Source organism: Botryllus schlosseri, chromosome 9 (genome assembly GCF_051294905.1).
Source record: "Botryllus schlosseri isolate E-star chromosome 9, Bs_hap1, whole genome shotgun sequence".
NCBI classification, from domain to species: Eukaryota; Metazoa; Chordata; class Ascidiacea; order Stolidobranchia; family Styelidae; genus Botryllus; species Botryllus schlosseri.
The window spans coordinates 19,574,528-19,599,951 of record NC_137244.1 but is presented as its reverse complement, the minus strand read 5'-3'; the positions used below and the strand labels follow the sequence as shown (position 1 = coordinate 19,599,951).

General features: G+C 43.0%; 1 protein-coding gene across 2 annotated transcripts; it reads right to left on the bottom strand.

Moving 5' to 3' along the window:
• Positions 1–5,236: 5,236 nt before the first annotated feature.
• LOC145447314 (repulsive guidance molecule A-like) lies at positions 5,237–23,580 on the bottom strand. 2 transcript variants are annotated; one of them, XM_080325741.1, is made up of 5 exons: positions 22,609–23,580; positions 15,349–15,578; positions 13,019–13,479; positions 7,029–7,232; positions 5,237–6,444 (listed from the first exon to the last, which is right to left on the bottom strand). In XM_080325741.1, exons 1-5 carry the CDS (start codon positions 22,644–22,646, stop codon positions 5,569–5,571), a joined length of 1,809 nt encoding a protein of 602 aa, XP_080181867.1. In that variant the 5' UTR covers positions 22,647–23,580; the 3' UTR covers positions 5,237–5,568. The 2 variants fall into 2 exon arrangements, with proteins under 2 accessions (XP_080181867.1, XP_080181868.1); XM_080325742.1 differs by lacking the exon at positions 22,609–23,580 and adding an exon at positions 20,608–22,513.
• Positions 23,581–25,424: the final 1,844 nt, after the last annotated feature.

Sequence of the window (25,424 nt, the reverse complement as noted above, 5' to 3'; positions counted from 1 at the left end):
TATCGTTTCCCTACTAGATCGAAGCAACATTATGAGTCTTACATGCTACGAGATGGTTTTTATCGATAAATATTGATTAACAAAGTGCAACAGTGCATGATTAAATGGAGGAAATAGCAGTATTTCCGCTTGTGCAGGCCGATCTGTAACGGTACCGTATATGTCAACAATAATTAAACCCATAAGAAGACATATATCAATCTTCGACTTTTCTAGCTCGCTTCGTTCTGGTTTCGTCGCCGTTTGGATTAATGAACGCAGTAATTTGCTGTCAGCATCTGTTGAATGCAGCGCAGATATCGAACGCCGAGCGTTTATATAACTCATTGAAGTATGACAGTCAAATCTCAATGATGCATGACTCTGGTGCATTGTTATTGTTACAGCAGAGTGTACTCAAACTTTGAGTACACTCTGGTTACAGTTCCGTCGATCAGGGCGTACCTACATCATACAATCAATCAATCAGGTTTATTAATATTTTCCTCGTTTCAAAACGTAACAAGACTGCGATACAATGAAAAGATAGGAAGGTGTCGAAACAACTTGGAGTAGCCTTTAATATCAGACATCCACCTTAGCCTAGGGCCTAGGCGAAGTAAATAAGAGGCATGCACAGTTGCACACTAAATGAAATGCAGAGAATATAAGACCAGTGAGTTATATTAGCACAGCATAATCATCACTGAGTTATATACCCTGATCACACTATTGCTGTAGATTATTCGTCTATTTATGGAAAATTACTGTGTACGATTGGTTCTATTTGTCCTCTGTAAGCTCAGTAAACATTTTAATTCTCACCTCAAGGTGACAGTAAAGATCCAGAAAATGCATAAAACGGATATCCTGTAGATTGGTGGTTTGTTTGTTTGATATTCATGGTGTTTCAACTAAATCGGTCATTTTCCACCAGGTCGATATTCTTTGTCTTTGATTCCGTATTTTCCGACTTGTAGCACGGCCCACTTCTAGGCTTTTATAAGACACCGCTTACGCAGGTCACGTGGTGAGGAGGAGCCTAGATTATGCCATTTCCGTTTTGACTTTCTGTTATGTTTGGCAACAATTGAAACCTTTGAAAATGCAGCCAGAAACTAAGTAAACATCATAGTAAGACTATAAATTATTTATCATTGTCATGGTGAAATATATTAAGAAAAAGTTTAGTCGAGTCGCTGCAATAGGGCCTATTTACACTTTTAGTACGCATTATATTTTCTTGAGGCTTTCGCGGGCCGCACAACACGGTGTTCCGGACTACATGCGGCCCGCGGGCCGTAGTTTGCCCACTCTTGACCTAGATAAACCTCCAACACTTAGATAGGAATTCTGGAGTTGGCCTCAATCGGGCTCGAACCCGCAATCACGTTGGTGTTGCTACGGTGGATTATATCACTACGCTATCTCGATCCAGAACTTGCTGCATGTTCCGTGACCGCCGTATTGTTCGTGTGCAAGATGCAGAAAGTTTTGGACACACATAAAACATCTTTTGCCTCGAACAAAAATAGTAACTGTAACGAGTAACAAAGATTTTCGAGAAAGAGCACTGTGCGAACTTCAGCGTAGCCAACTCACAGACAGAATGCAATCATATCGAACAACATGTTTGCAATTTTGTGTTGCAGTGTCGTGACTCGTGAGCTACCGCAGCCGGCTACCCTACCCACTGGATCGGGGCATGGACCGGAGCCGGAATGGATATACGGTATCTTTTCATTTTTGGTCGGATCCGGAATAATATTTTTATGACACGGCCGGAGTCGGATTCGAATTTTTTTTTGATGTGGTGAGATTCGCTATTGAGGAGCCCGATTGATGAGCGTGACCATAAAGTGTCCTATATGGTGTGGACACAGGCAAATCTCACGGCTCAGTGAAATTGGTCTAAGTCACACTCCTATTTGGTCAAAGGCAATTTGACGGTAATTTTTTACCGGCTTGCCGAGCATTAAATTTGATAAAGCGGGTATCAAGCAATCAGGTTTATTAATATTTTCATCGTTTCAAAGCATCACAAGACTGCGAAACAATGAAAAGATAGGAAGGTGTCGAAACAACTTGGAGTAGCCTTTAAGATCAGACACCCACCTTAGCCTAGTGCCTACTGATTGCGAAAATATAAATTTTATTCCACTCGTATTCCTGGAACCCCCAAAATCAGCCTCGAATGTTGCATTGTAACGTAGGCTGGTATTGTGATGCAACCATGCCGTCTGGGAGCAGTTGAGGAGCAACGCAAACTGCAAGCGTATTGGCCATCATTGCGCAAGCGATTGAGCAATGAGCAGGCCGTGTTATTTTTGGCATTTCAAGAGCCAGATGCCAAAACTGCCAAAAATAAAAATTTGAAAATGCCAAAAATAAGCAATTTTTGGCATATGCCAAAAATAACACGTTCTGCAAAATAGTGTATTTCGTTCATGGTGTTGTGTTAACAGGACCGCGTTACAAGCGAGAAGAGCGTTTGTGAAAGGCAGGTTTCTTAATCTGGGTCCAACCCACCCATTAGGGGTGAAAGCATGGTGTCCTAAATGGTGTGGGCACAGCGAGATTGAACGGCTGACTGAATTTGGTTTACGTCATACTTTCCATTTGTCCAAATGCAATTTTACGACCATTTTTGACCGGCTTGTCGAGCGTAAATTTGATAAAACGGGTATCAATGAGAAGCTGCCGCAGTACTGATTATTAAAATATAAATTATATTCTGCTCATGGAATTGGAACCCCCAAAATCAACCACGATTTTTGCATTGTGATCGAGTTGAACATTGTGACGCAACAAACTGTCTGGCTATTTCTAAGCTGCATAGTCTCGTTTTGCCAGACAGTCTTGTTGCGTCAATGTTCTTAAACAAGCTAACCTTCCCAGGACACTTCCATGCGAGTTGGTACTATTAAAGCCACCTGAAGTGACAAAAGTCCTCCGAAAATATATTGGTAGACTGAAGGAGAAATGATAGTCGGGCTACTAAATAGAATGTGTGGAGAGACAACACAGGAAACTCCTAGAAAAGGATCGGGAAGAAAATTCTTTCCGCGATGAGATCGATGGCACTGGCGAAGTGATCTCTTTTCATTATGCATGGAAGCCGGTTCGGCCCTCCAAAGATTTTGAAGCTCTGAAAACCTTTTGTGGATGACTGGCAACATTCTTTCCCTAAACGGCTACTGTTGAAGCCGATATTTCCCAGATTCACTGAGCGAGAAATGAATTTAGGAGAAACTTAGCTGACCTGAGTTTGGAAGCACTGTTACAGTGCAAACGATTTAAGTCTATTCAACAGCTGTAACAATCAGCTATTGAGCGTGTTTATTAGGCTTTTCTTTCTTTTTTTTGCTTATTGGCACCGATTCCGATGGATACTGCACATTTTGTGGTTTCGTTTGATATTATTAACCTATGAAATCGTTAGGTTTTTTCTTCTTCTTATTGTTTGTTGCACTGATTATACGTGGATGCTGCACATTTTGTGGCGTCTTTTGACAAACTAGCCCGAATAAAGCGTTTTTGTGACTAATTCAAGTCTGAAACTATCTAATTAGAGGGCGATGCCAAAACTGCCAAAAATAAAAATCGAAAAATGCCAAAAATAAGTTATTTTTGGCAGTTTTGGCATATGCCAAAAATAACACGGCCTGGCAATGAGCATTCACACTCTCACTCTCGCGCGGACTTGCTCCTGAGCTGCTCAGACGGTATCGTTGCGTCGCAATACCAAACTCGGTTACAATGCTACATTCGAGGCTGATTTTGGGGGATTCCAGGACCACGAGCAGAATAAAATTTATATTTTCGCAATCAGTACCTTGGTAGCTTGCTCAGCAAGCCGGTCAAAAATTACCTACAAATTGCCCTTGACCAAATTGAAAGTGTGACGTAGACTAATTTCACTGAGCCGTGAGATCTGCTTGTGTCCAGGTCCACACCATATAGGCAGTGGTGGCTTTACGATTGTGGGGGGGCGAAAACTAGGGGGCCCTATGTGCACGTAATCGCAGCTTCTGCGGGCTCCGCCCCCCAGACCCTCCTTTCACACATCACTACACCTTCGACTTGTTTTCGCAAACATATTCAGTCACAAGTGTGGTTACAAACCGATTCGCTTAAAAACTGCAGGAATTAACATTTCCTGGTAGTAAAATATAAGTAAAACCTGGTAATATGGGACTTTTTTGACGAATGCATAGATTTGATGATCAACCCATCGCTGTACGGTATCATCTTCTTGATGAGTACACTAATTATAGCGGTTATTCGTCAAACGATAACGTTTGAACAAAGTACGTAAACCAAGAATGGGGGCCCTTCGAAAGCGGGGGGGAAGGGGTTGGCCGACCTTAAAGCCACCACTGCATATAGGACACTATGGCGTGACTGTTGTAAGGTAACTACCAACAACCACACGCCAGCAGCCGCCACGGAGTCCAGGTGTCAGACCAGGTGTCGCCAGACTTTGGGTGTTAACCGCCGTTGTTTCCAAGTTTTAATTCATCCTTTAACGAGCTGATGGTCCAAGTAGAGCACGTTGTAGCCATTATTTACAGTCGGGAAAGCAGCCTACAGGTTTCTGACAACGGTATCGCGTACGTAACAACTGCGGCTACCACCCAAAGTCTGGCAACACCTAGTGGTTTGATGGACCCTATTGAAGAAACAGGCTCGGAGTCAGATCAGAGAATATGTCAAATGTCGATCCACCCCGCGCTACTACCCATTTTAACCAGATTGTTGGCTTACTGGTTAATACTGTGGCGTCAGAGTCCTACAGAAAACTTTTTTACATGTAAATCAGTCTTGGTAGTTACCTAAAAATCCAATTCCACGACTAAATACGATGTAAATCTATGGGCTGGATATTCGCCTGATTTTGTTACTTTTGACCGGATCTGGATTGGTACTTTTGCTGATAATCCCGGACTCGGAACGGATCCGGATTCGTAGTTTTTGATACGGCCAATCAGGTGTGTATCCTATCAATATTCAATACCAACCTGAAACCTTACCATAGCGTATGGTCTACAGTTTTTGTAGTTTATTATTTATAGGTAAGTACTCGTCGTAAATGACGTAATGAGTCGTATTCCATCTTGAAGAAACATGGATGGGTTCCGACTAAGGATTTGTCGGTCCGTCCCGCATTATAACATGCATGCGCGGAACATTGTGGCAAGACTCCACACAAATTTAAAAAGTTTAAGCTCGCTCTCACATATCTCGACTCCAGATATAGTTGGTCCGACAATATTTTATTACGTAAAAACAAAACGCAAATATCGAAAACATAGATTGATATGTCGATTTTAAACGAACGAATAGTAAGACATATAATATGCAGTAAAAAATATCAAATCGCGCACAATCACAATCCAACACGCATATAACGAATATATAACGAACGAAAAGACGACCGAGTACCCGCGACCCGAGTTGCACAGTCGTACATTTAGGCGAAACACGAGGGCCTAATAAGTTGGATAGAAAAAGGATAAGTTTCTGTGGTTGCTATCGAAAATCATCACAATCAAAGATTTATAGGTAAAGCGCAGCAAACTTCAAAAGCTACCTGTTACTCGTTTGGGCGTTAAAAAAAGCTGAATATAAGTAGAATAACGTTCCTAAAAAGTCACCGTGAATCAACACGCACGAAGCACAGAAAGAAAATAATAAAGAAAAAGAAAAACGAACCGCAACATTGCCAGCACTGGTCGTAGTCAGCTCGGCAACCCGCTCGGTTACTACAGCGGTACGCGTTGAAGTTGTCTCGGGCACTGAGGTAGTATTCGGTGCGGTCCAACTTACTATCGCATCTTTAGACGCACCTTTGGCACCAGCGCCGGAACGATGGAACCTTGTGACGTCATAAAAAGCCCCGCGCGCTGATGACGCGTACGCGGCGTCCCCCGTCGTCATTAGATCGAAGACGCACGCCTCGAAGTAAAAGTTTGCGCCTCGCGTCACTGAAGTAACGCGCGCCGCGCCGGGCGCGAAATTTAAGTCAAACTCTCTCTTTTTCGAGTTGAGCCTGTGCTGTCGGCCGCGCGTGCGTTTCGATCGCGTAGACCCCCGCGCGCGCGCCGCCCCGCCCGTAGAATCCGGGTGCAGCAGCCCCCAGCTTTTTGCGGACGCGCTCAGCTCCGCGTCTTTTTTCTGGCGGTTCCGCCGCGCGTATTTTCCGGCGCCGCGTTTCGCGCGCACCGGCGCGATTTCTTGCGAACTGTTAAGCAGCACGTCGCGGCATTTCCGCCGCGCTTCTGGCTCCGTGTATTTCTTGGCCGCGCTTTCGCCGGGGCCGCTCGTTAGTCGCTTGATCTCTTGAGTGAGAGGGATTCGCTGTCGGCGCGGGCAACCCCGGACGCACATCTGCTCATTGCGGCGCCGGCTGCTGTCGATCATCTCATCCGGCATTTGGATCGAAAAGGTGAGGTGCGATCCGACCTGTGTACGGGGAAAATAAAGGCTTGAAACTCAATTCAACTGCGTATGCATTTGAACAGTGAATACTGAAAATGAACAGCCTTAGGGACTGGTTTAAACGCGAGATCAACGAGCTGCTGATGATTGATCTTAAACTTTGCCAACATCCGATCATGCAACGCATGAACACCGAACGGCGACAGCCGAGCATTGGACTTCATAACCCAATCCCGAAATTAACCCTCACTCAACCCGGACCAGAACCTAACCCAAAATACAGAGGGTACTTCTAGTATTTCGAGTACTCAAGTAGGTTTGGTAGACTTGATCTATTTATTAGGTGGTTATGAATGATTTTATCATTCTTCCACTTCTGAATGTGCTCAGTTTTTGTAGGCAAAACTATAGGCCCATAATAATTACTTTATCACTTACTTGCAGATCGCTACTCGTACTTGTACTTGACTAGAAATTTACAACGTTACTTCTACTTGAGTACCAACGGCGACTACTTTTACCACCCCTGCGCACCATCAAGTTCCTGCTGCAGACCTTTACCCGGAAATAAACGACAAAAGAAACAATCCTTCAAACATGATACTTACATGTCGAATAACGATCGTGGTAGCGATAAACCTCACGTCGATTCGCACTTCTTTACCCGAATCTTGCACCGTGATGTTCACGCTTTCGTTCGTCCCCGTGTGAGAGCTTCCGTCCTCAAACGTGGCCGGCAGCGGCTCGCGAATGTCGGCGCGGTAACGCTTCTTCTTCGCGCACTCTCCCGACCTCCGCACATAGACCACAAGCTGGAAGCAAAGGATTGTTACATTAGCCGCGGGTTACACGACTCCAGAGATATAACTTGAATAGTATATTCAATTGTATATTGAAGTTCTGTACCTCCAAGAAGCTGTTCAGAGATATAACTATAGGACTGCGCAAAATCGAGCACCTCGGTGATTCGAGAGTATCAGTACTCAGTACCTGATCTGTACGAGCTACTGGATTTTCGAAATGCGCAACTAGAACTAGTTATAGAAGTACTTACTTTTGAATACTCGCAACTAGAACTAGTAGTTGTAGTTGACCCTCAATTATCTAAATTGGTAGTTTGTACAAGTCTGACCAACACTTTTGACGTCATAACAGTAATAATGCCTTCAAAGTTCAAATACGTATGTTTTTACGGCCACACGGAAAATATTGCCTGTTCAACGCCATGCAAAATAATTTCCTATTTCTGAACTGAACCATGACTTATTTCGTAGAGCTTTATGACGGATGTGAATCTCGAACACTGCTTGTCATAAATGCCGCTCCATGAATATTCGTAGCCTTGTGCGACATGTTTGTACCGGCTAAACGGGATATTGCTCTTGGTGTAAAGCCACATATTTTCGTTACTCGTAAAGATCGACTCTCATCACTAGACTAGGATTAGGACACTTGAATCGCTGCACCCGGCCCAATAGATAACACAGGAATGTTGCGCGAATACGGCAGTAGTTACACGGCCGAGCGAGCATTGACAAAAACATCGCCAAATGAACATTCGGCGGTACGAAGCCTATCTCTGTAACTTGACAGAGGCGCAGCAAACCTAACCGTTTGATCGATAGAACGGGCAGCGCGAAACAACGGGTGGTCTAAGTCAAAAAGACATATTATTCAACATATTTCTGCCATCGCAGCACAAAGAATGTGTGACGAGTGCTTGGTGATAAAACTAGAGATACAAGTGTATTTGTATTCGTAGCTTCGCCACTAATAATTTATCTTCAACAAAGCACGCTGCACGTATACATCGTACAGTAACCTCGTAAGTGTTGATATTTTGTAAGATATATCTATGTACCGTACCTACACTACATTGCACATTGCACAATCAGCATACCAGCTTTCTTCGAGATAAGCTGAACCCGAATCGCGCACTCGCCACTCGCCAGTGTTGACAAATAAAGAACAGCCAAAAATATACACGACAATCGATGCTGTCAAGTACTATCGTGACGTAGCTGGATCGCTGTACAGTGAAATTGAAAACTCCCAGTTTTGCCACGCCGAGAAGAATTACCGGAGCAAACATCACAAATTAAGCGCAACAATATCGGGTAACGCGACTGAGAATAGAGATAAGGCCAAGCTGACAAACTCGATCCTTTAAAACGTGATGAATGAATTTGGGTATTAACCAGATTTCACTGAGTGATTACACTTCGCGGGCGTATACAAAGCTGGATCGCAGCGAGCGTAAAAATCGAAGAATTTCCGTAATTGAAACCGCGCGGACACAGCCTCCGACACATCCGCGCGCTAATTCGATTCATCCATCGTCGAAAATAGTGCTGACCTTTTGATGCGTACGCACCAGGTGTCCTGTTTTATATCGGCAGCAAAATCGCGGTTATCTTTATGTTCTGCTGGTTTTCCGTACGCAAAGGAATGTACCGCGCCACGCAAGGAAACAATGCCGCATTATGATAGGCCATCGATCATGTACGGCCTGGCGAGATTAACGGGATGGTGATGCGTTCCATTAAGTTATGAAAGTGGTCGAAACGATGATGAAGTGGTGACTATTAATCACTGAATTTTAGGAGCATTTTTCAGTAATAACACACCTGGTGGATATCCCCCTGTTCAGTGGCCTGATTGCCGTTAATATCGCGACGAGGGTGTTCTTAATAAATAAGGATAACAGCCAATAGTTAATAAGGCGCGTCAGCCCGTTTCACTTAAAAGTGAAGCTTTCCGCATTGCCTAATAAAATCCACGCGCTATCAATCAACGTGGCACCAGCTACGAATTGAAAAACGAAGTACAGTTCATCAAAGTTGCGAAAACAAGACCTTGTCGCACGGTTAGGCGTATCAATCAGGCGTATATTTCAACTGGTCTTGGCGAAATTTCCTTTTTGACTGCTCATTGGCGTAGCAACTTCGTATTACTGATTTTACCCTACATGGGTACTTGGAATCGCGGGGATTACGCTTACGCGAGGTCGTCGAGTACAATTACGGCAGGCTGCCTTTGTGCCTGTGCTCACTTAACGGTGTGAACAAGGACGCACTTGATGTGTTATCGATGGGAAGGGTATATACACTATATAGAATGAGCGGTCGCTGGAGAGAGGTCGTAAGGATATAATGATTTTGAGAGTCATACAAAATAATATTTTGCTGGCTAGCACACTGTACTAATATGAAGCAGCGTCGTTATTGTCATACGATATATCCATCGGACATCTCACCATCCAAATAGTAGATTCTAAAATAGGCTGTGTGGTGAGAAATATCATAAATTCCAACTATTCGAAAATATATTCACAAGTAATCCCTCAAAATCGTTCATACGCAGACACGAACGCAACATTCCCTGTTATCCAGGCATGTGTCGAAATTACAACCCGCAATAAAATTGGATATTGCTGCGATCCCGAGAAGCGCACTAAATCCGCGACGTTTCGTATCAAAGACCCACTTTTTATCGCTTTAAAAGGCGCTGCCCCGCTGTCGGTTATCATAAAACCAAATATTATCTCAAGTTTAATGACGGGGCTGCTACATCAAAGCTCGCTTCGGGGTCTCGTCAAAATCCATATTCACATCCCCATGAAAGCTAAACTAAGTCGAGGCATCATCAATATCGTTTAGGGCACGAAATGCACCGAAAAATTGCCCGAGACGACGCATTTTCACCCCAAAACGCGCGCGAACGCAGCAAAGCCGCCTTCTTTGGCCAAATATCGAGACGAAAGCTCTTCTCGCCTCGTTGCATCTCATGATGGAGGCTAATCCGTTCCGTTCGCACCTGTTGCGCCGTAATCCGGTATGCGATCTAGGCTGCGGTAATCAAAATACTGCGTGTTTACGGGAAATTACTCAAAGACAGAGTCATCGCATCCATTCGCTCTCCGCGACACGCCAACTGACCCGGAGCGAATGGAAACCCCAAACACCACCGGTACTATCAATATATGCGCGGCTATCTTACGGTTGTATAGTTAACTGTAACTGTCTCTTTATCCCACCAATATTGTTTACATCCGGGAGGAGATAGCTGCCTTTTCGCAAAATGGTAATGCCTACGCAAATAAAGGAAAACTCCCGCATTCCTTCTTATCCAAAACAGGCGATTAATCAACAAGGAGTTTGCTAAGTAATAGTTTCTCTCGTTAAGCCTGGCTCGTTTCGCGCTATACGGTTCTGCTGTAGCATTTTCAGTAGCACCAGAAATTAGATTTGAAGCAAAATTAAAGCATTGAAACATTTCACGAATTAGATAAGAATTATATTACCGACATACGACATACCATACGTCGAAGTTGAAAGGCCGCTTTTCGTAAACAGGGCCGGAAGACGCCACCGTGTTTTCGTCACAATAGGATACATCAGAACCGCAATCAATAATTGTCAGCGGCTGTACAGACGAAAGGCAAGAACAGCCATCACCAACGAAAGCACTAACTAATCATCTTACGCCCCAACCGATAAGTTTCACACTTAGGGTGAGAATCGCGTCATTTAAACACTTAGCGCGTCTATCCCACGCGTGAGCTGACCCCGAACTCGTTGTTCTGGAACGTATTCACCTCGCGTTGGTGGATTTTCGCTTCGTTACGTCACTCGCAAAGCCGTACCGCCTTGGCGACACCGGGATGGTACGCACCATGACAATTATCGCTCACTACAGCGCAGCATAGGCGGAAAAGGATTCACGCCAGACCGTAAGTGATATCGCGTTACTGCGAAAGAGGTTATAGGATGTCGATTGTCGAAGTTCTATTTCAAGTGCACCGGCCCGTGCATAACGGAAATGATGTTGCCTGGGTTGAAATTGAGGTGGTGATGCGCATAGGCGTAGTCGGATACGGAACAGGGCGGGAACGCCCTTAATTTAGCAATTATAGCGTTGTAGCTGTTACGTGACAATGTGACCGCGACGCACAGTGGTTGCTGAAAACATACGACTACACCCATAATTTCTAAGTCAACGAAAAAAAGCGTTTTCAGATTCAGTCATGAGGACAAAAACAATACTAACATCACAGAATTTATGTAATTCTCTATCACCAGCAGTGATAAGGCTGTACTCTAAATTTAGACTATGGTGACTGATGTCATACTTCTGCCACATAGTGATGATGACGATGCAAGACATCCGTGATCAAAATTCATCGTTGATATGAAAATCGCAAAAAACGACTTTTAATCTGGTAGCTAAGCATCGCCACAGTGTGACAAGACACAAGTACCATTAAATGCATATTTCGCATCGGTTATCTGCCACACGTCGCTCTACCAATACAGCCAGTTGCCCTTTGCCGGCGTCGGGCACGGCACGCGGGTTTACTCCAAAGCCGCGTCGGCTCCAAGCACAACCCGCTTCATTTGATATCGGATTATTTGCTCAATTAAAAGCCCATTCACAGCACGAGAGTAACTATTTGACAGGATTCCGACATAATAAACCAGTTCGGTAAATTCAAAGCTACAACGCCCATTGTGTACCGGGCCCGTGCCTTCGTACCGCACAACATCAATGATTAACGAGACGACAAACGGACGAAAATCCGTAAATATCGACCACGCGAGATGAAGCATGCGCCCACTTGAAAATCAAAATTGCCTCGGCGAGATTCGATATTTCGTGCCTCGCTACAAGGTTATCTAGGCTAACAACCGGTTATTTAATGAAACCGCGCACTCGACAACATCTTCAACATACGCTTCGCTGCGATTTGATCGACAGCTGTGTTCCAAATGGTAGGTTGATGACGTCAAATTTCGACGGTAATATTGTTCTGTTGAGACAGTATAGATTGCTTTTTTAGCATTCACTAAAACCACCATATCCGAATTCATGTGTTAGCAGGAACAACTGCGTTAATTTCTAATACTGTACAAAAGGATCACGAACCACGATTGATTTTAGAGATTTGAAAAAATTAAAGACCGCTTTCAAGTCCAACAAGAACACCGCACATTGATGAGCAGACACGCGAGAATGCAGTAATACAAAATAACGATACCAAAATGCGCATTATCGCCCAATCCAAACGCTCCAGACGTATACTTTGAACCGCAGAAATCAGCCCTACACTTACACCATAAGAGTGGATAACAATTTCCAGTTTCCGCTAAATAACGATTTTGCACGCGGCCAGAGGTGGCGAAAGTAGTGATCACTGATCATGATCATTGGTACTGCATTAGAAGTAGCCATAACATCGTAAATTTATACCCTCGAGTAGTAGAAGTAGTACTAAAGATTTTCAAGGAAGTAGACAGTAAGTATTTCTGTCCAGGTCTCGTTTTGCCTAAAATACTGGCAACTGTTTTGCCTTATTTTGAAAAGCTAGGTGTTGTAGAGCTATATGTGTCCGTATTTATTTTTGAAGTGTCTCCGTATAGTTTCTAGTTGTTTTAGGCAATGAGGCCGTGACTCGGCGAAAATGATGCCCTTGCTTGTTAGCCAGCAATTTACCGCTTTTGCGGCTATGCTACATAAAGTGTTTGGCTCTTCTTGTTTTTTTATACATGTAGATAGAGGTCCTGGCTATACAGCAAATAAATTCCATACTGATCCTTACCTTTGTGACTGCAGTGGCGCGCAATTGCCCGGGAAGTTGACTGTTAATCGCCCGCACCGTCAAATAAGCGTTGTCCACCAGCTTCCACGAGCCGTTGGCGCTGCAAGTGTGCAGTTTATCGGAAAAAGTGCGCACGTGCGGGTCACCGAAAAGCCCGCAAAACTTGAACACGGGCTTGCCCGCGTAGAGGCACTGATTAGTCCGTGGCGCGGCCCGGTTTACGGAATCGATCGCGTTCGTGGAGGCCTGCGAGCAGTTCCACTCCAACAGTTTGTTTTCGTTAATATGCACGCTGGTGTGGTACAGCAAGTTCCCCCTGCAGGCGGCGTTGAGTTTCATCAAACAGTTGCCGTGAAGCGACAGCAGGCGGCATCTTTTTTCGGCGTCGTCCGTGGGCGAGATGGATCGGTAGTGTGCGCCGCATTTGTCGATGTCGCAACGCCTTGATATTACTGGATTTGCTGTAACGCAAACGCGCAAAAGTTGAACACAGACCAGCATAGTGAGCATACTGTCAACGAAAACTGGGAGATGAGTTGGGCTTGGCGCAAGTATTAACGACATATATTGTGATTGCAGTCGTGTCCTGTCAGTCAATATTTCCGAGCACTGAAATTCAGGTTTCGATCATTTTTTCCCACCTCGGACCCAAGGTTGTAATGACTCGAGTCCCGATTTTCTGGTGACTCGACTTGACTCGTAAAATGCCCCGACTAGACTCGAGTCATTGTGCATGACTCGAACCAAGTCATATGAATCGAGAATTGTACGACCAAGGCAACTTTGAAGAATAGTAAAGTCACAACATTATAGGTATTTCGTCTATCAGTCCTGATACTTCGAGAATACGGTCAGAAACTGTTACGACTGAGGAAAATTACGATATTATGAATGCGAGCCATTCTATATCACTTGGAGCAGAGTTGAAAAAAAGTGTGTTGAACCGGATTGAACTCAAACTGAACAGTGAACACAATGACTTGGACTCTGACTCGAGTCACAACACTATGGCTCGGACTCGACCCTCTACTCATCGACTTGGACTTGACTCGGCGAGGAATTGAAAATGACTCGACTTGACTCGAGTCAAAACTATAAAAGTGGGATTGACTTGAGACTCGGAACCTTGTGACTTGGTTACAAGCCTGCTCGGACGCCTTGAAGCCTCCATCGGACGTATCATAGCATAGAAAACATGCAGCATAAAGCTATGGACCTAAACTGAAAACGGCCAAGTACAAATAGAAGTGTTCTAAAATCATAATCACTTGAACAAGTAATATAAGTATCCAAAACCTAGAAGTACTTCGTTACTGACGCTTTCTGTGAAGTAGTGACCGACCCGCAGCATTGTCTCAAAAAGCAATCAAATTGGTATGGTCGACAAACTACCAAATTACCTTTCATCTCTAGTGAATACCTTACATTCAATTTTAGTGGTTACATAAACCGTACATATTTGACGTTGGCATTATGACGTCATCACGAGTGTTACTCGACCACTCGACTCAAGCGTAAACTCGATTCGTAATCGAATCACCCAGGCGCTCGAGTTTGCCCAGCCCTAGAGATGAGTCGACACAGCTGTGCGTCCCGCGTCGCCTGTTTATATAACGCAAACGAGGAAATCATTGGATAATAATCGACAGCGTGTTTTTCAATCATTCCCAGCCCGCGCGGGCCAGTGCCCGGGCCGCGACTGTACCCGCATCAATTCGCAATTAAGTTCAAATCGTCAGCGGCGCGCGGGTCATTAAAGGCTCGAATGTCTATCGGCACGGGTCTAATCCTAAAAGTATTCGCGGGTGGTTCAGGATACGGTACAGAACCGTCGGCTCATATAAATAAAAAACTAAGCCGTTCTTCGGCGAATTGAAAACAAAATCTCATAGTTATCAATCGGCACAGGGCTCGGGTCTGGCGTGATGAAACCCGCATAAAAACCGACACGGTGTCTCGTTTTCCCCTTTCCCTTTCTACACCCCGAACGGTGTTTTTCAAGCGGTTTACTTTGACGATACACAATCGTGGATGGTGGTGAGCAATGGGGTAAGGATTACAGCAGAAAGACAAAGTCAACAGACAAAACGTGCCTCGCTCCGTTACGATAGTGGAAGGATCTAAAATATTCGTTGAAAACACTCGTTGACAGACGCAAACGCGCACTGATCGCCCCGCGTATATTTCAAACAGACCACGTTATATAGGCCGTAATTATGATTCGAGACAAATTCTCGTTACTAATACAGTTCGTTAGGTGTATTTATAGCATTTCTACCAGTACGGCAATTGAAAATTACGAATGTTACGGAAAGACGAAGGAATCTCACCTGAAGATAAAAATAATGTGTAGATCAAAATATGAGAAAAATGAACGCTTTTTAATGACGATAACAGTAGATGAGACGGTGGGAATATCCTCGTTTTTGCTCGATGCGGTGTGGCGGTATATCCAGTCAGCTCCGGACCGGGGGTGCCAGTCATCTTTCCGCAAACAGCGCTGTGAACCATGTCGTTTTGCCGCTGCGTTGTGTGAGCGAGGTATCTGTAGCGGCGTCCGCTGTGAACAGAGATTGCGTGTTAAGTAACCTCTCGGCAGCATGAAGACTGTTACCCTAGAATTCCTTCAAATAATATCGTGTTTGTATATTTGTTCTTCATCTGTTGTACTACACGTCTACGCAGTAAAACGATGTTTGCGCAAGCCGTATTATTGCGAAGGTGGATCTTCGCGATCTACATTCCGACAAGCAGTTTATTTGATTGAGTGAACCCGGCGTGCCGTAATCTGAATCTATGCAAACACGCCACGTCAAGTTCACATTCACACGGTTACAGGCAGTTATTCCAAATTAAAGTATTGTGACGTTATCGTGGAATATAATCGAGGCAATAACGCTTCGAAAGTGATAAGGCGAAGTGATTCTACATACTCTACTACTGCACGCTCAGGCCGTAGCCGACGTAGATTTGTAAAAGCAACATCAGCTTTGCTTACCATCCGAGCTACTTTCTCCTGTTTATACCACATCTACATGGCAGCGTAATGATTGGGTTAAGTCTAATTATATCGTTAGATAATTATACGCTGCAAGTCGAACGTCAGATTCTATCTCTCAAATAGAGGATAGGATAGTATATACAACAAGCAAGATGGGATAGAGGCCTAAATCGTAATTAACCTAGTGCATAATAACAGCCGAAAATCCGAAATGAAACGCGCCAAATTCACACCTAAATTGTACCAATTCCTAGTATAACATGGTTCTAGTTAGGTGATATACGTGTTACTAAATTTGCTAGACTGAGAGAACTAACAATTGTTATATTTTCACCCTATCCGGCAAACTCAATAAATTATATGCATGAACGATAATCATAATTTGTCGCATGCTCCCTGTTAAACAGCATCGCGAACCCATATAGGTAAGACGCCACATGTATTCCGTGTTCCAATATTCCGTAATTGAGTTCATTCTGCATGTAGCAATTGCAGCATACTTGAAAATACTTGGAGGTATACAGATAGTACATACGAATAAGAAGCCTATTAGCGTCGAAATCGCTCCGAGATACTTGAAGGCAGGCGGAAGTGCCTTTCATGTTACAGTAGGGATAAAATCTAGTGTTTATTTTTTCTGACGCTAATCGTACGGATGTCACACTATCGATCTGTATGCAGGTGGTGAAGTGTAAATATTATACCAGTACGAAAGCTTTTCATTGTGAAAGTGCGCAGGCGGTTTAACTTTGACACAGTGTCATTTTTGTTATCTCTCGATTTCAAATTCGTATCAAAATGGCAGTCGTCATGATATAAGCTCAATTACAATTACATATTGAGAAAAGACTATCTCGATACTCTATTATTCGCGCACCTGCGAGTCCAAAGAATAATTCCGCGCGTTAACTACGTAGTTATGAGGATCGCGCAGAAATAGTATAGCTGGTGTAGGCTGAATAACATTCTTTCGCACTCAATCAAAAGGAACAGTTGGAGGATTAACAGACGCGGCCGCCCGAATTCATTTTCAATGTTTGTTATTGCTTCGTGTTATTATTCCTAACACACCTGTCGCTTAAAAGAGAAGCAGATGTCATAGGCCACGGTGGGTCAGGTCGGGCCGGAGCAGGTAAAAATGGTGTTGCTCAAATTGAAGGTTATCGCAAAATTACAGCGCCAGGCCCGCAGCGCGCGCAGCCGCACTTTGAACCGATAAAAAATCAACAAACACGCTCGGGTGTTTACAAATCGCGGATCAACACGAGTTGTGATAGGTGCTAACAATAACATATTAACGCAAGTTACAAGATTCCTGCAGATAAGGGAGTCCACAGCTTGAAGACTACAACATAATAATTCAATGCCACAATTATGTAGGATACAACGGTTAGCCTATGCATTCAAAGCCGCATACAAGATAACATTTTAACTACACCAGTGGTCACTTTTACATGGTATTCATAGAGTCATTCAATTGAGTACTTTTGGCATGGCTTAAAATGCGCTTCTTCCACAAGTGACATCCTACAGAATGTGTCATAATTAAGGGTGAACACAATGATTCGAGTGGAGAAGTGAGCGAAGATATTTTTCTAGTACTGATATTATAGTTTCGAGACTTTCTTCCCACCATGGAAGCCATGAGACCTCGATCGGTCCAATCACTATCACAGCATTCAAAATACGTATGGCACAACGCTACGTAGTTTAGTAGAAACGATATTTATCTAAAGCAGCCTTGTCCCAAATCGGTATGGTAGAGAAATACCAAGTTATCTTTAATGTGGTGAATACCTGGAATCATTTTTGGTGGTAGCATGAAGGTTCATATTTGGACCTTTCAAATCATCTATACCGTTATGACGTCACAATAGCCACACTCGAATACTTGGCTTGTGGGTACTCGATTTTTTTCCAGTCCTAGCCCTAGTCCTAGTTGAGCATACCGGGAGTCGCTACTTTGACATTGTAAACAACTCAGATTCAAAGCTTTGTTAGCTAGATTTACAATGCATATAGTGCATTCTGTGCAATTTGCATAAGCATGGTATACGACATAGAAATACTTTAGCCATACCTTCGCGGTTTCCACGTACTCTGGTGAATGAATACAGCTGGTAGCTGTTAATTTTGGGACTTTTAACTCAGTTTTCTGGTCGGTCCGATATCAGGTATCATTCAAAATCAAGCATCAGCGTGAAGTATACGGAGGGTACGACGTAATGGTGACGAATGAAATATTATGATAATATTGCCTTGTTGGACACGTCGAAATGTCAGGACAACTGAAACTCATACCTAGTTCAAGAATACATAATTACTCTCAGTAGGGTTTGTGCCGCCCTTAAAATCCTCCACGCCCTCAGTATAAGCAACACTAATCTTCCCGATGTACGAATATGGGCCAGGCAACACATGTCGGGCTACAATGAGATAGAATGAGTTCACGCCATCACACGTAACTCGGTCTATATTCGGTTTAAATCCAATCGCGCCAGCTTTAGAGACAGCCATAAGGCCTTGTTCAACTCAAAATCCTGCGAAGAATTCTTTAATAATCGCGCTTGAGGCGATGATTACATTTTCGCACCTTTTCGATTGTTGAAATCGATTTTTCACTCTGTCGATTGCAAAGTGTTAATGGAATTCCAAAAGTATGCATATCGTGGTAAATGAAATTAACATGTGCTTCGAATCACCACGATCATCACGATATCCATAACGAAAACGAATATAGCATAATGTTCCATACTATTACCAGTATAATACCAATTTATGTGAGATCAGTGCCTATTTATATTAAATACGGAAAAGATGTGCTAAACAGCGTAGAGAGGAAACCTAAATTCACCAGACAAAACTATGAACTTGATCTGCTTGATGTGGGTACTGCCTCCAATCAAAACAACCGGGCGAAAGGGCTTGTTGAGTGTTCTATCCCTGAGTGAGTTCAGGGTACTAAAATCGGCATAGTCTATGCCATTTTTCATTGTAAGCACCGTTATTGACAATAACGCTACCAAATTGTGAGCGCGAGTCATAATAATACACGCGATTTGTGATCTACTAAAACCGCCCACGAAGCGGCCTTTGGCGACAAAAAAAACATTAACGAACAAAGTGCATTTGTTACATACAACGGGTATCAGTTTCAGTACACGATCGCATATCAAGCACGGGATAGGAATGTGTGAAAAAGTCCACGTTAAATCCATTATCCGAAGTAGAAGAAACTCAATTATGCGAAGTTGCTGAGTATCGATTCATCACAAGATTTTAAAAAGCGCTAAAATCGCGTTCCAATGGTGAATCGACAAGTGCATAGCAACGTGGTTTGATGGCCCCGTCTTATCTTATCTGCACCATAACGCATTTCTAAAACTACGATAATTAAATTGTAAAAAGTCCTAATATGGGAAACATTGCAGCTATTTCGTATCGGAAATGGATGCTGTGTCAGAACATCGAAACAAGGTAATCAATTATTGCAATTAACTGCACTCGCGTACCACGCAGTGAGAAGGTTGCGTTAAAATAAGTCACTTATGGATTTCTCCTGAAGGCAGGCAGATAAATTGTCTAGTAGACAACGATTCTACGGTCTGCAGAAGCAGTCCGTTTTAAATGACAAGGAGAATATTGCGCGGAAATTTGCTGAGGAATCTAATTGAAGAAATAAATATTGAGCTGTTTGAACGGGGAAGCAGGCGTTTTGAGCTGTGCCGCGGGGATTGACAGTTTCGGGTATGTCGAAGTGCGTATTAACGAGATTCTTGATATCACACAGCGCAATAAATTAATCGTGTAGAGAAATTAAATATTTGCGAAGCACCTCAAATCAACCGTGTCACACCCGCGCGGAAGTAACAAGGTCAAAACATCTCGCGGGAAACCTTGGCGCGCTGTAATTCAAGAACTTCCCACGTTCAAGATGGACCATCGAGCTCAGACACGCAACCTACTGCAAATATCATGATATTGCAGCCTTCCTTCGGGCCAAAACTATCACGACATTAAGACTTTAATCTTGGCATCTCATCTTCAATGATGGAACGGCACCATGGTTAACGTAAGTCACACCTGAATGATGCGATAATGTATTGTTTACAGTGCCGTCAAACGACCATTCAAGATATGCAAGTAGTAAATAAAGATATAGAAAGATAGTTCAATAACACGCGCATTAGTGGTATATGCCTGATTAGGCGCTACTCCTTTATTCCTGTCGTATGACCAGTTTTGGAATCCTAGGCCAAACCTTCAAATAATCTTGGCGTCTATACCATGTATATGACAGTATTTGCCCCACGTAATATTACAGCTTCCACACATATTTAATGGCGGTAAGAAAGAGTCTGATTGTGATACGAAGATTTTTCCATCAGAAAAAAATTATTCACACTCTACACAGAACCGACGAGAACGCCATTAAAATTTGACGATGTCAGCGATGGCTTTCAACAACAAATACGCCATGACATCTGGTTCTTTCCTTAATTATACCCACGTTTTGCTGGTACAGCATACTTTTGTGTGCTTAGCACATTTATTTCCGCAATACATATTCCGAAATCTAAAGACTTACCGACACAACGGCTCCACATGCTGTTCCCAGCAACGCGGGTGGTTGTGGTTGCTAAAGTCCTCAATTGTCTTTGTCAATTTCGGCTTTCTCAAATCCAAACTGAACCTTTGGTTCAAATCAGTGTGTATATGACCAAACTTAGGATTTATATACCTCTACATCGATGTTTTTTGCTGTCAGTGAAATAGAGTCATCAAATTGATTTGTGATATTACAGGCCGTCAAACAGAGCAACCTTCGCCACGCGAAGCGTTACCTCAGCCGGCAAAATCGCCCGTTCCGTCTGACGGTCTAACTAACTCTCGTCGATTGAGAAAAAGCTATCTAAGTAAAGTACCAAGCGAAATGTTAAACTTTAGCAGCACATGAAAGTGAATACGAGCTTTAACAACTAATTAACAGCTGCTTCCACCTCACCTCGTAGTGTGACAAAATACTACCGCTCATTTACTCCTTTCCGATGTGCCGTACAGGCGAAGCCGGTATTTAGAACAATTAATTCTCAGCTCAAGTTCATGTAACTTAATGACACATTGAACCAGGCAGTTACAGTTTAAGCTTGCGTCAGCCACTATACAGTACATTCTCGCTGTAGAACATACCGGTACCTAGATACATCCTATATAAAAGCCTGTTCAACTGCAACCTATACATACCCTATGGGCAATAACACTTTCTCGAGACCAGGTGTGATATAACTGGGCCGTGAGTCATCGTATGGCATACATATCGGAGATCGCACCTGCATAAGAGCGTTCGCCTGCCTCTTCACCATTTTAAGCGAGCACTGGTGGGTTATTAAAAACTCGACTGGTTTACTCATCTCATTCGTCATAAGGTTCTTTCATCGCTTTTGGTACCTCGCTCTTCCTTACGCAAATACACTTAAGGCCGATGCTCCACACCGTCAGTGTATTAGCTAGCGCTAACACCTTGTAGTCTGCCAACTAAATATCGCTCGCGTTACAGGTATACGAGAGTCGCGAGCGCGCTACTCAAAATCTATTCTCAGCCAAGATTGGAATACCGCAGTGCGAGAAAAAAATAGTCGATTATTCCCACCGCATCTGGATAATCTGAGGCGCAGCGCGCTCGCCAGTCGCATAACGGTACCATAATGTCTCAATCTCCAACGGTGCCAATAATATTCCGCTCTGTTCATTTTGATAAGTTTGTGTTTGGTTTATATAATTGGTGTGAAGCACTTGCAAATTTCACACTTCTCCCGCCGCTCCGCGACCCGTCTCTTTTATTATCTCCCCGCGCTGTTTGGCGGGTAAGTAAAAACTACGGCTTTCAACATATCCCGCGACTAACCACTCAAACAGATTTATTTTGTGTAGACTCATCGGTGTTGGCGTATTGATTGAGCTCAAGCGTGGATATGGATTTTTAAACGAATTTCGAAACTACGTGATTTTTACCCGTTACATAGGTTTTTCAGATGTATATGTACCACGATCATTTCTCAGCAGTTACTCAACGGTTACTCAACCTTACGCAAAGTCACACAAATCGAATCTTTTACTAAAAACGATCTAAACCGCGTATGCAATTTCCTAAAAGCGCACAGAAGTGGGCCGTGCTACAACAAGGCATACGTAATCATGATAATGAATATCGGCATGATGTAGCCTAAGTAGCCATTGTAGTCGAAGAACAACATGAATATCACAATTAAGGACAACTCAAAACCTATACAATGCCTTTTAGCAAGTTAACGACATTCGCATGAATTTCGGAATTTCGCCTATAAGTTTTGCTAATAATAAAGAAGATACTATAGGGAATCATATTTCTCTACATATTTCTGTCTTTCTGCGTATATCTCTATTTCAATATAAATTATTTACAATTCTTAACCTATCGCAGTTAAAATTACCACCGCAACGAATAATAACCCGAAGATAACTATACTGTACATCCGTTTTCTAATTTTAAAAACACGATAAAACTCTCAGAAAAAGCAAACGAAAACTGAGACAGTTGTAATTAACTTACGGTGATTTTTTTGGATCCCGCGTCGATGGCGCTAACATCCAAGCCGATCTCCGTATCCACAAGAATATAGATAAGTATCTTTTTTGAGTAATATCTATAAAATACAAACGATAAATTCAACTAAATCTGAATATAAAAATATTTCCAGGACAGGATTAACGAAAAGTCTTTGCAGTGTCGATTTTATTCCTGAGTGCTTTTGCCGACGATTCGTATATTTCTGCCATACGATTATATTAATAATCACACCGTCACACACAGGTAACGTATGAGATTAATGCAAAGTAACGCCTGTATATCTATCGGCAATCATGAACACTAAACACTGAACACTGAACAGTCTATAAACGCTATGTTTGCAAAGTTGCAAATCAGATTCGGTCCGGTACTAGAATAGCGAGGAAGTGTATCATTTGGAATTGCTGAAATCATTATCAAACCGGAGAAGATATTCAGGGCCGTCATTGTTATAAGTAGGTACTGTCAAAGTGCACGTATCTCTGCTCGATTCGCTGTTATGCATTTGCATAAACTCCGCAAGTGCCACTGACGAACAATTCGGCTACAAGCGACACTATAAGGATCCGCGCCATATTTGATTTGTATTATGCACATTATGCTGTCACATATCCGCGACTATACTGTCGCTTATTTCCGTTGACAACTCTCGGAAAGCCCAGTCGGAGGGAGAGAGCCGCGAAGCCCAGCTGCGTAGCTCGCGATGACCTCTGACAACTGCGCTAACGTGCAGTATATATTTCATCGAATGGCAATATGCGTCCCGACTCCCGATGTACCTTCTTTCAAAGTAAGCCATGGCCATGAGTAAGCCTGAAATTTTTTAAGCCTTTCGGATAAAAATGCCTCACAATGAGAAGAGAAGAATCATCCCATCCCACCGTGACGATATCGAATCGCCAGGTGCTCTTATCGATATCTCGGGACTGCGTTTGCTCAGGCGCAGCGGAAATGCATTCAACCATATTGATGACGTAAAAAATATACATTATGTGACCATCGAATAGTGATAGCGTGACAATCTGTAACCGCATTAGCCTATTCCGGAGCATGCAGTAGAAAGAGTGAGTTTATAATATAAGTTTCGTATTTTAGGTTACAGCTGTTCAAAAATGACGAACATGTCCCCGGAACGATTGCCAAAATTACACGAAGTTCAAAGCGAAACAAATGCGCGTACATTTCTCTATCTGCCCATCGGAACGAAAATATTAGCTTGCCCGAAGCCTCCAATTAACTGCCGCGGAAAATAGCTCGTTTAATTTATCTATCCAACATCAATCGCAGGCCAGTACAAATTATACCCTTGCAAGTGTTACTTGCCAGGCGAGAACGCACTTCAACATTGCTCGCAGCGTAGAGGATTCGGAGATGGTGTACTTTCTGCATTCTTCTTCGGCAGATAATCTGATTCTATACAACTTAAACTAGAGATACAGGTGTGTGTTGGCCGTATTGAATGACCGACATCTACTTGGGGGTTGAATGAGATGTCAAAACTATCAAACGTCAATTCTGATCGGGGTTAGTTATCAAGCGCCCTGCTGACGTCTGCGGTTGTTTTCGCGAAGGTTCGTTTTTCCAATACCGACAGCCTCACTACTGAATTCCCACGACCTTCCAACTGCGAAACGTTTGTGTTCACCACACGCAAAGCAGATAATGTCATTCGCACACTACACCTACTTTATACCCGCCAACCCAAGCGACCAATTCTACAATAGTCACAAGCTTCCACGGGTCCTTCTTATAAATGATACCCACGCCAGCAGCAGGTTCGTATTGTAAACAATCAGTCGCCATATTAGTCACTGCAGTGTGCATAACTGATTACTGCTCATATGAAGCAATTTCGGGAAATTGAGTATCTTTTAACAGATGTCAAATAAAAAGCCGTGTATACCACCGTATCCGTTTGGCGCTATCTATTTTTCATGGCCCCCACTTGAAGTTACGCAGTGAAATCAGTTTTTTATAGTTCTGAAGTACCAGGTGTTTCGATACACTCTGGACGCGGCCGGTTAATTTAAAATCTATAAGTTTGATATCTGATTGCGTAAACATTGCGGAACACGGAAACTATGCGTTTGAGCCGCCGAACTTCACGTGCCACGATCGAATTATGAAGATCTGTTGCTAAAATGGTGAAAAATAATAAAAATGATGTCCAGAATAACGTTGAAATACTGATTTCGGAAACAAGGAATCTGTAACAGCGAGATATACCTTATCCAATAACACTTTCGAGAATGCAGTAATTTATTCATTATTATTAAATAATCACTGAAATAGCTGGTCGGATGCATGCCTACTTTACTATATATATAAATTTTATACATACAGGCCGCAAACTGCTACCAGAAACCTCATTAAACTGATAGAGTCACTTTATAACAGGTTTACATCACACACAGTTATATATGTCCTTCACATATACCACAGCAAACATAACAAGTCACTCAAGCGGGGATATGCGCATCAAAAATGGCATTGAGTTATGTATGTTCAAATTAACAAATATCGCTCTACAACCGCGTATTCGCAAACATTTTGTATGCGGTGATGTGATAGAACAATGTATTGCGTTCTCGTGTCAATAAACGCACAAATCAACTTCGCTCGCATAGTAGTCACTTGATTAGCGACAGTTACGAAACAAAGCCATACCTCAACTTTTAGGATTCATGGCGCGAGCGCGATTCCATGAAAATGAAAATGCTGTAACGGGCGATGCCAAATCTCCCAGTCCCCGTATGTTACTAGATATGAATACACGGAATACTATTAATTAGGTACGA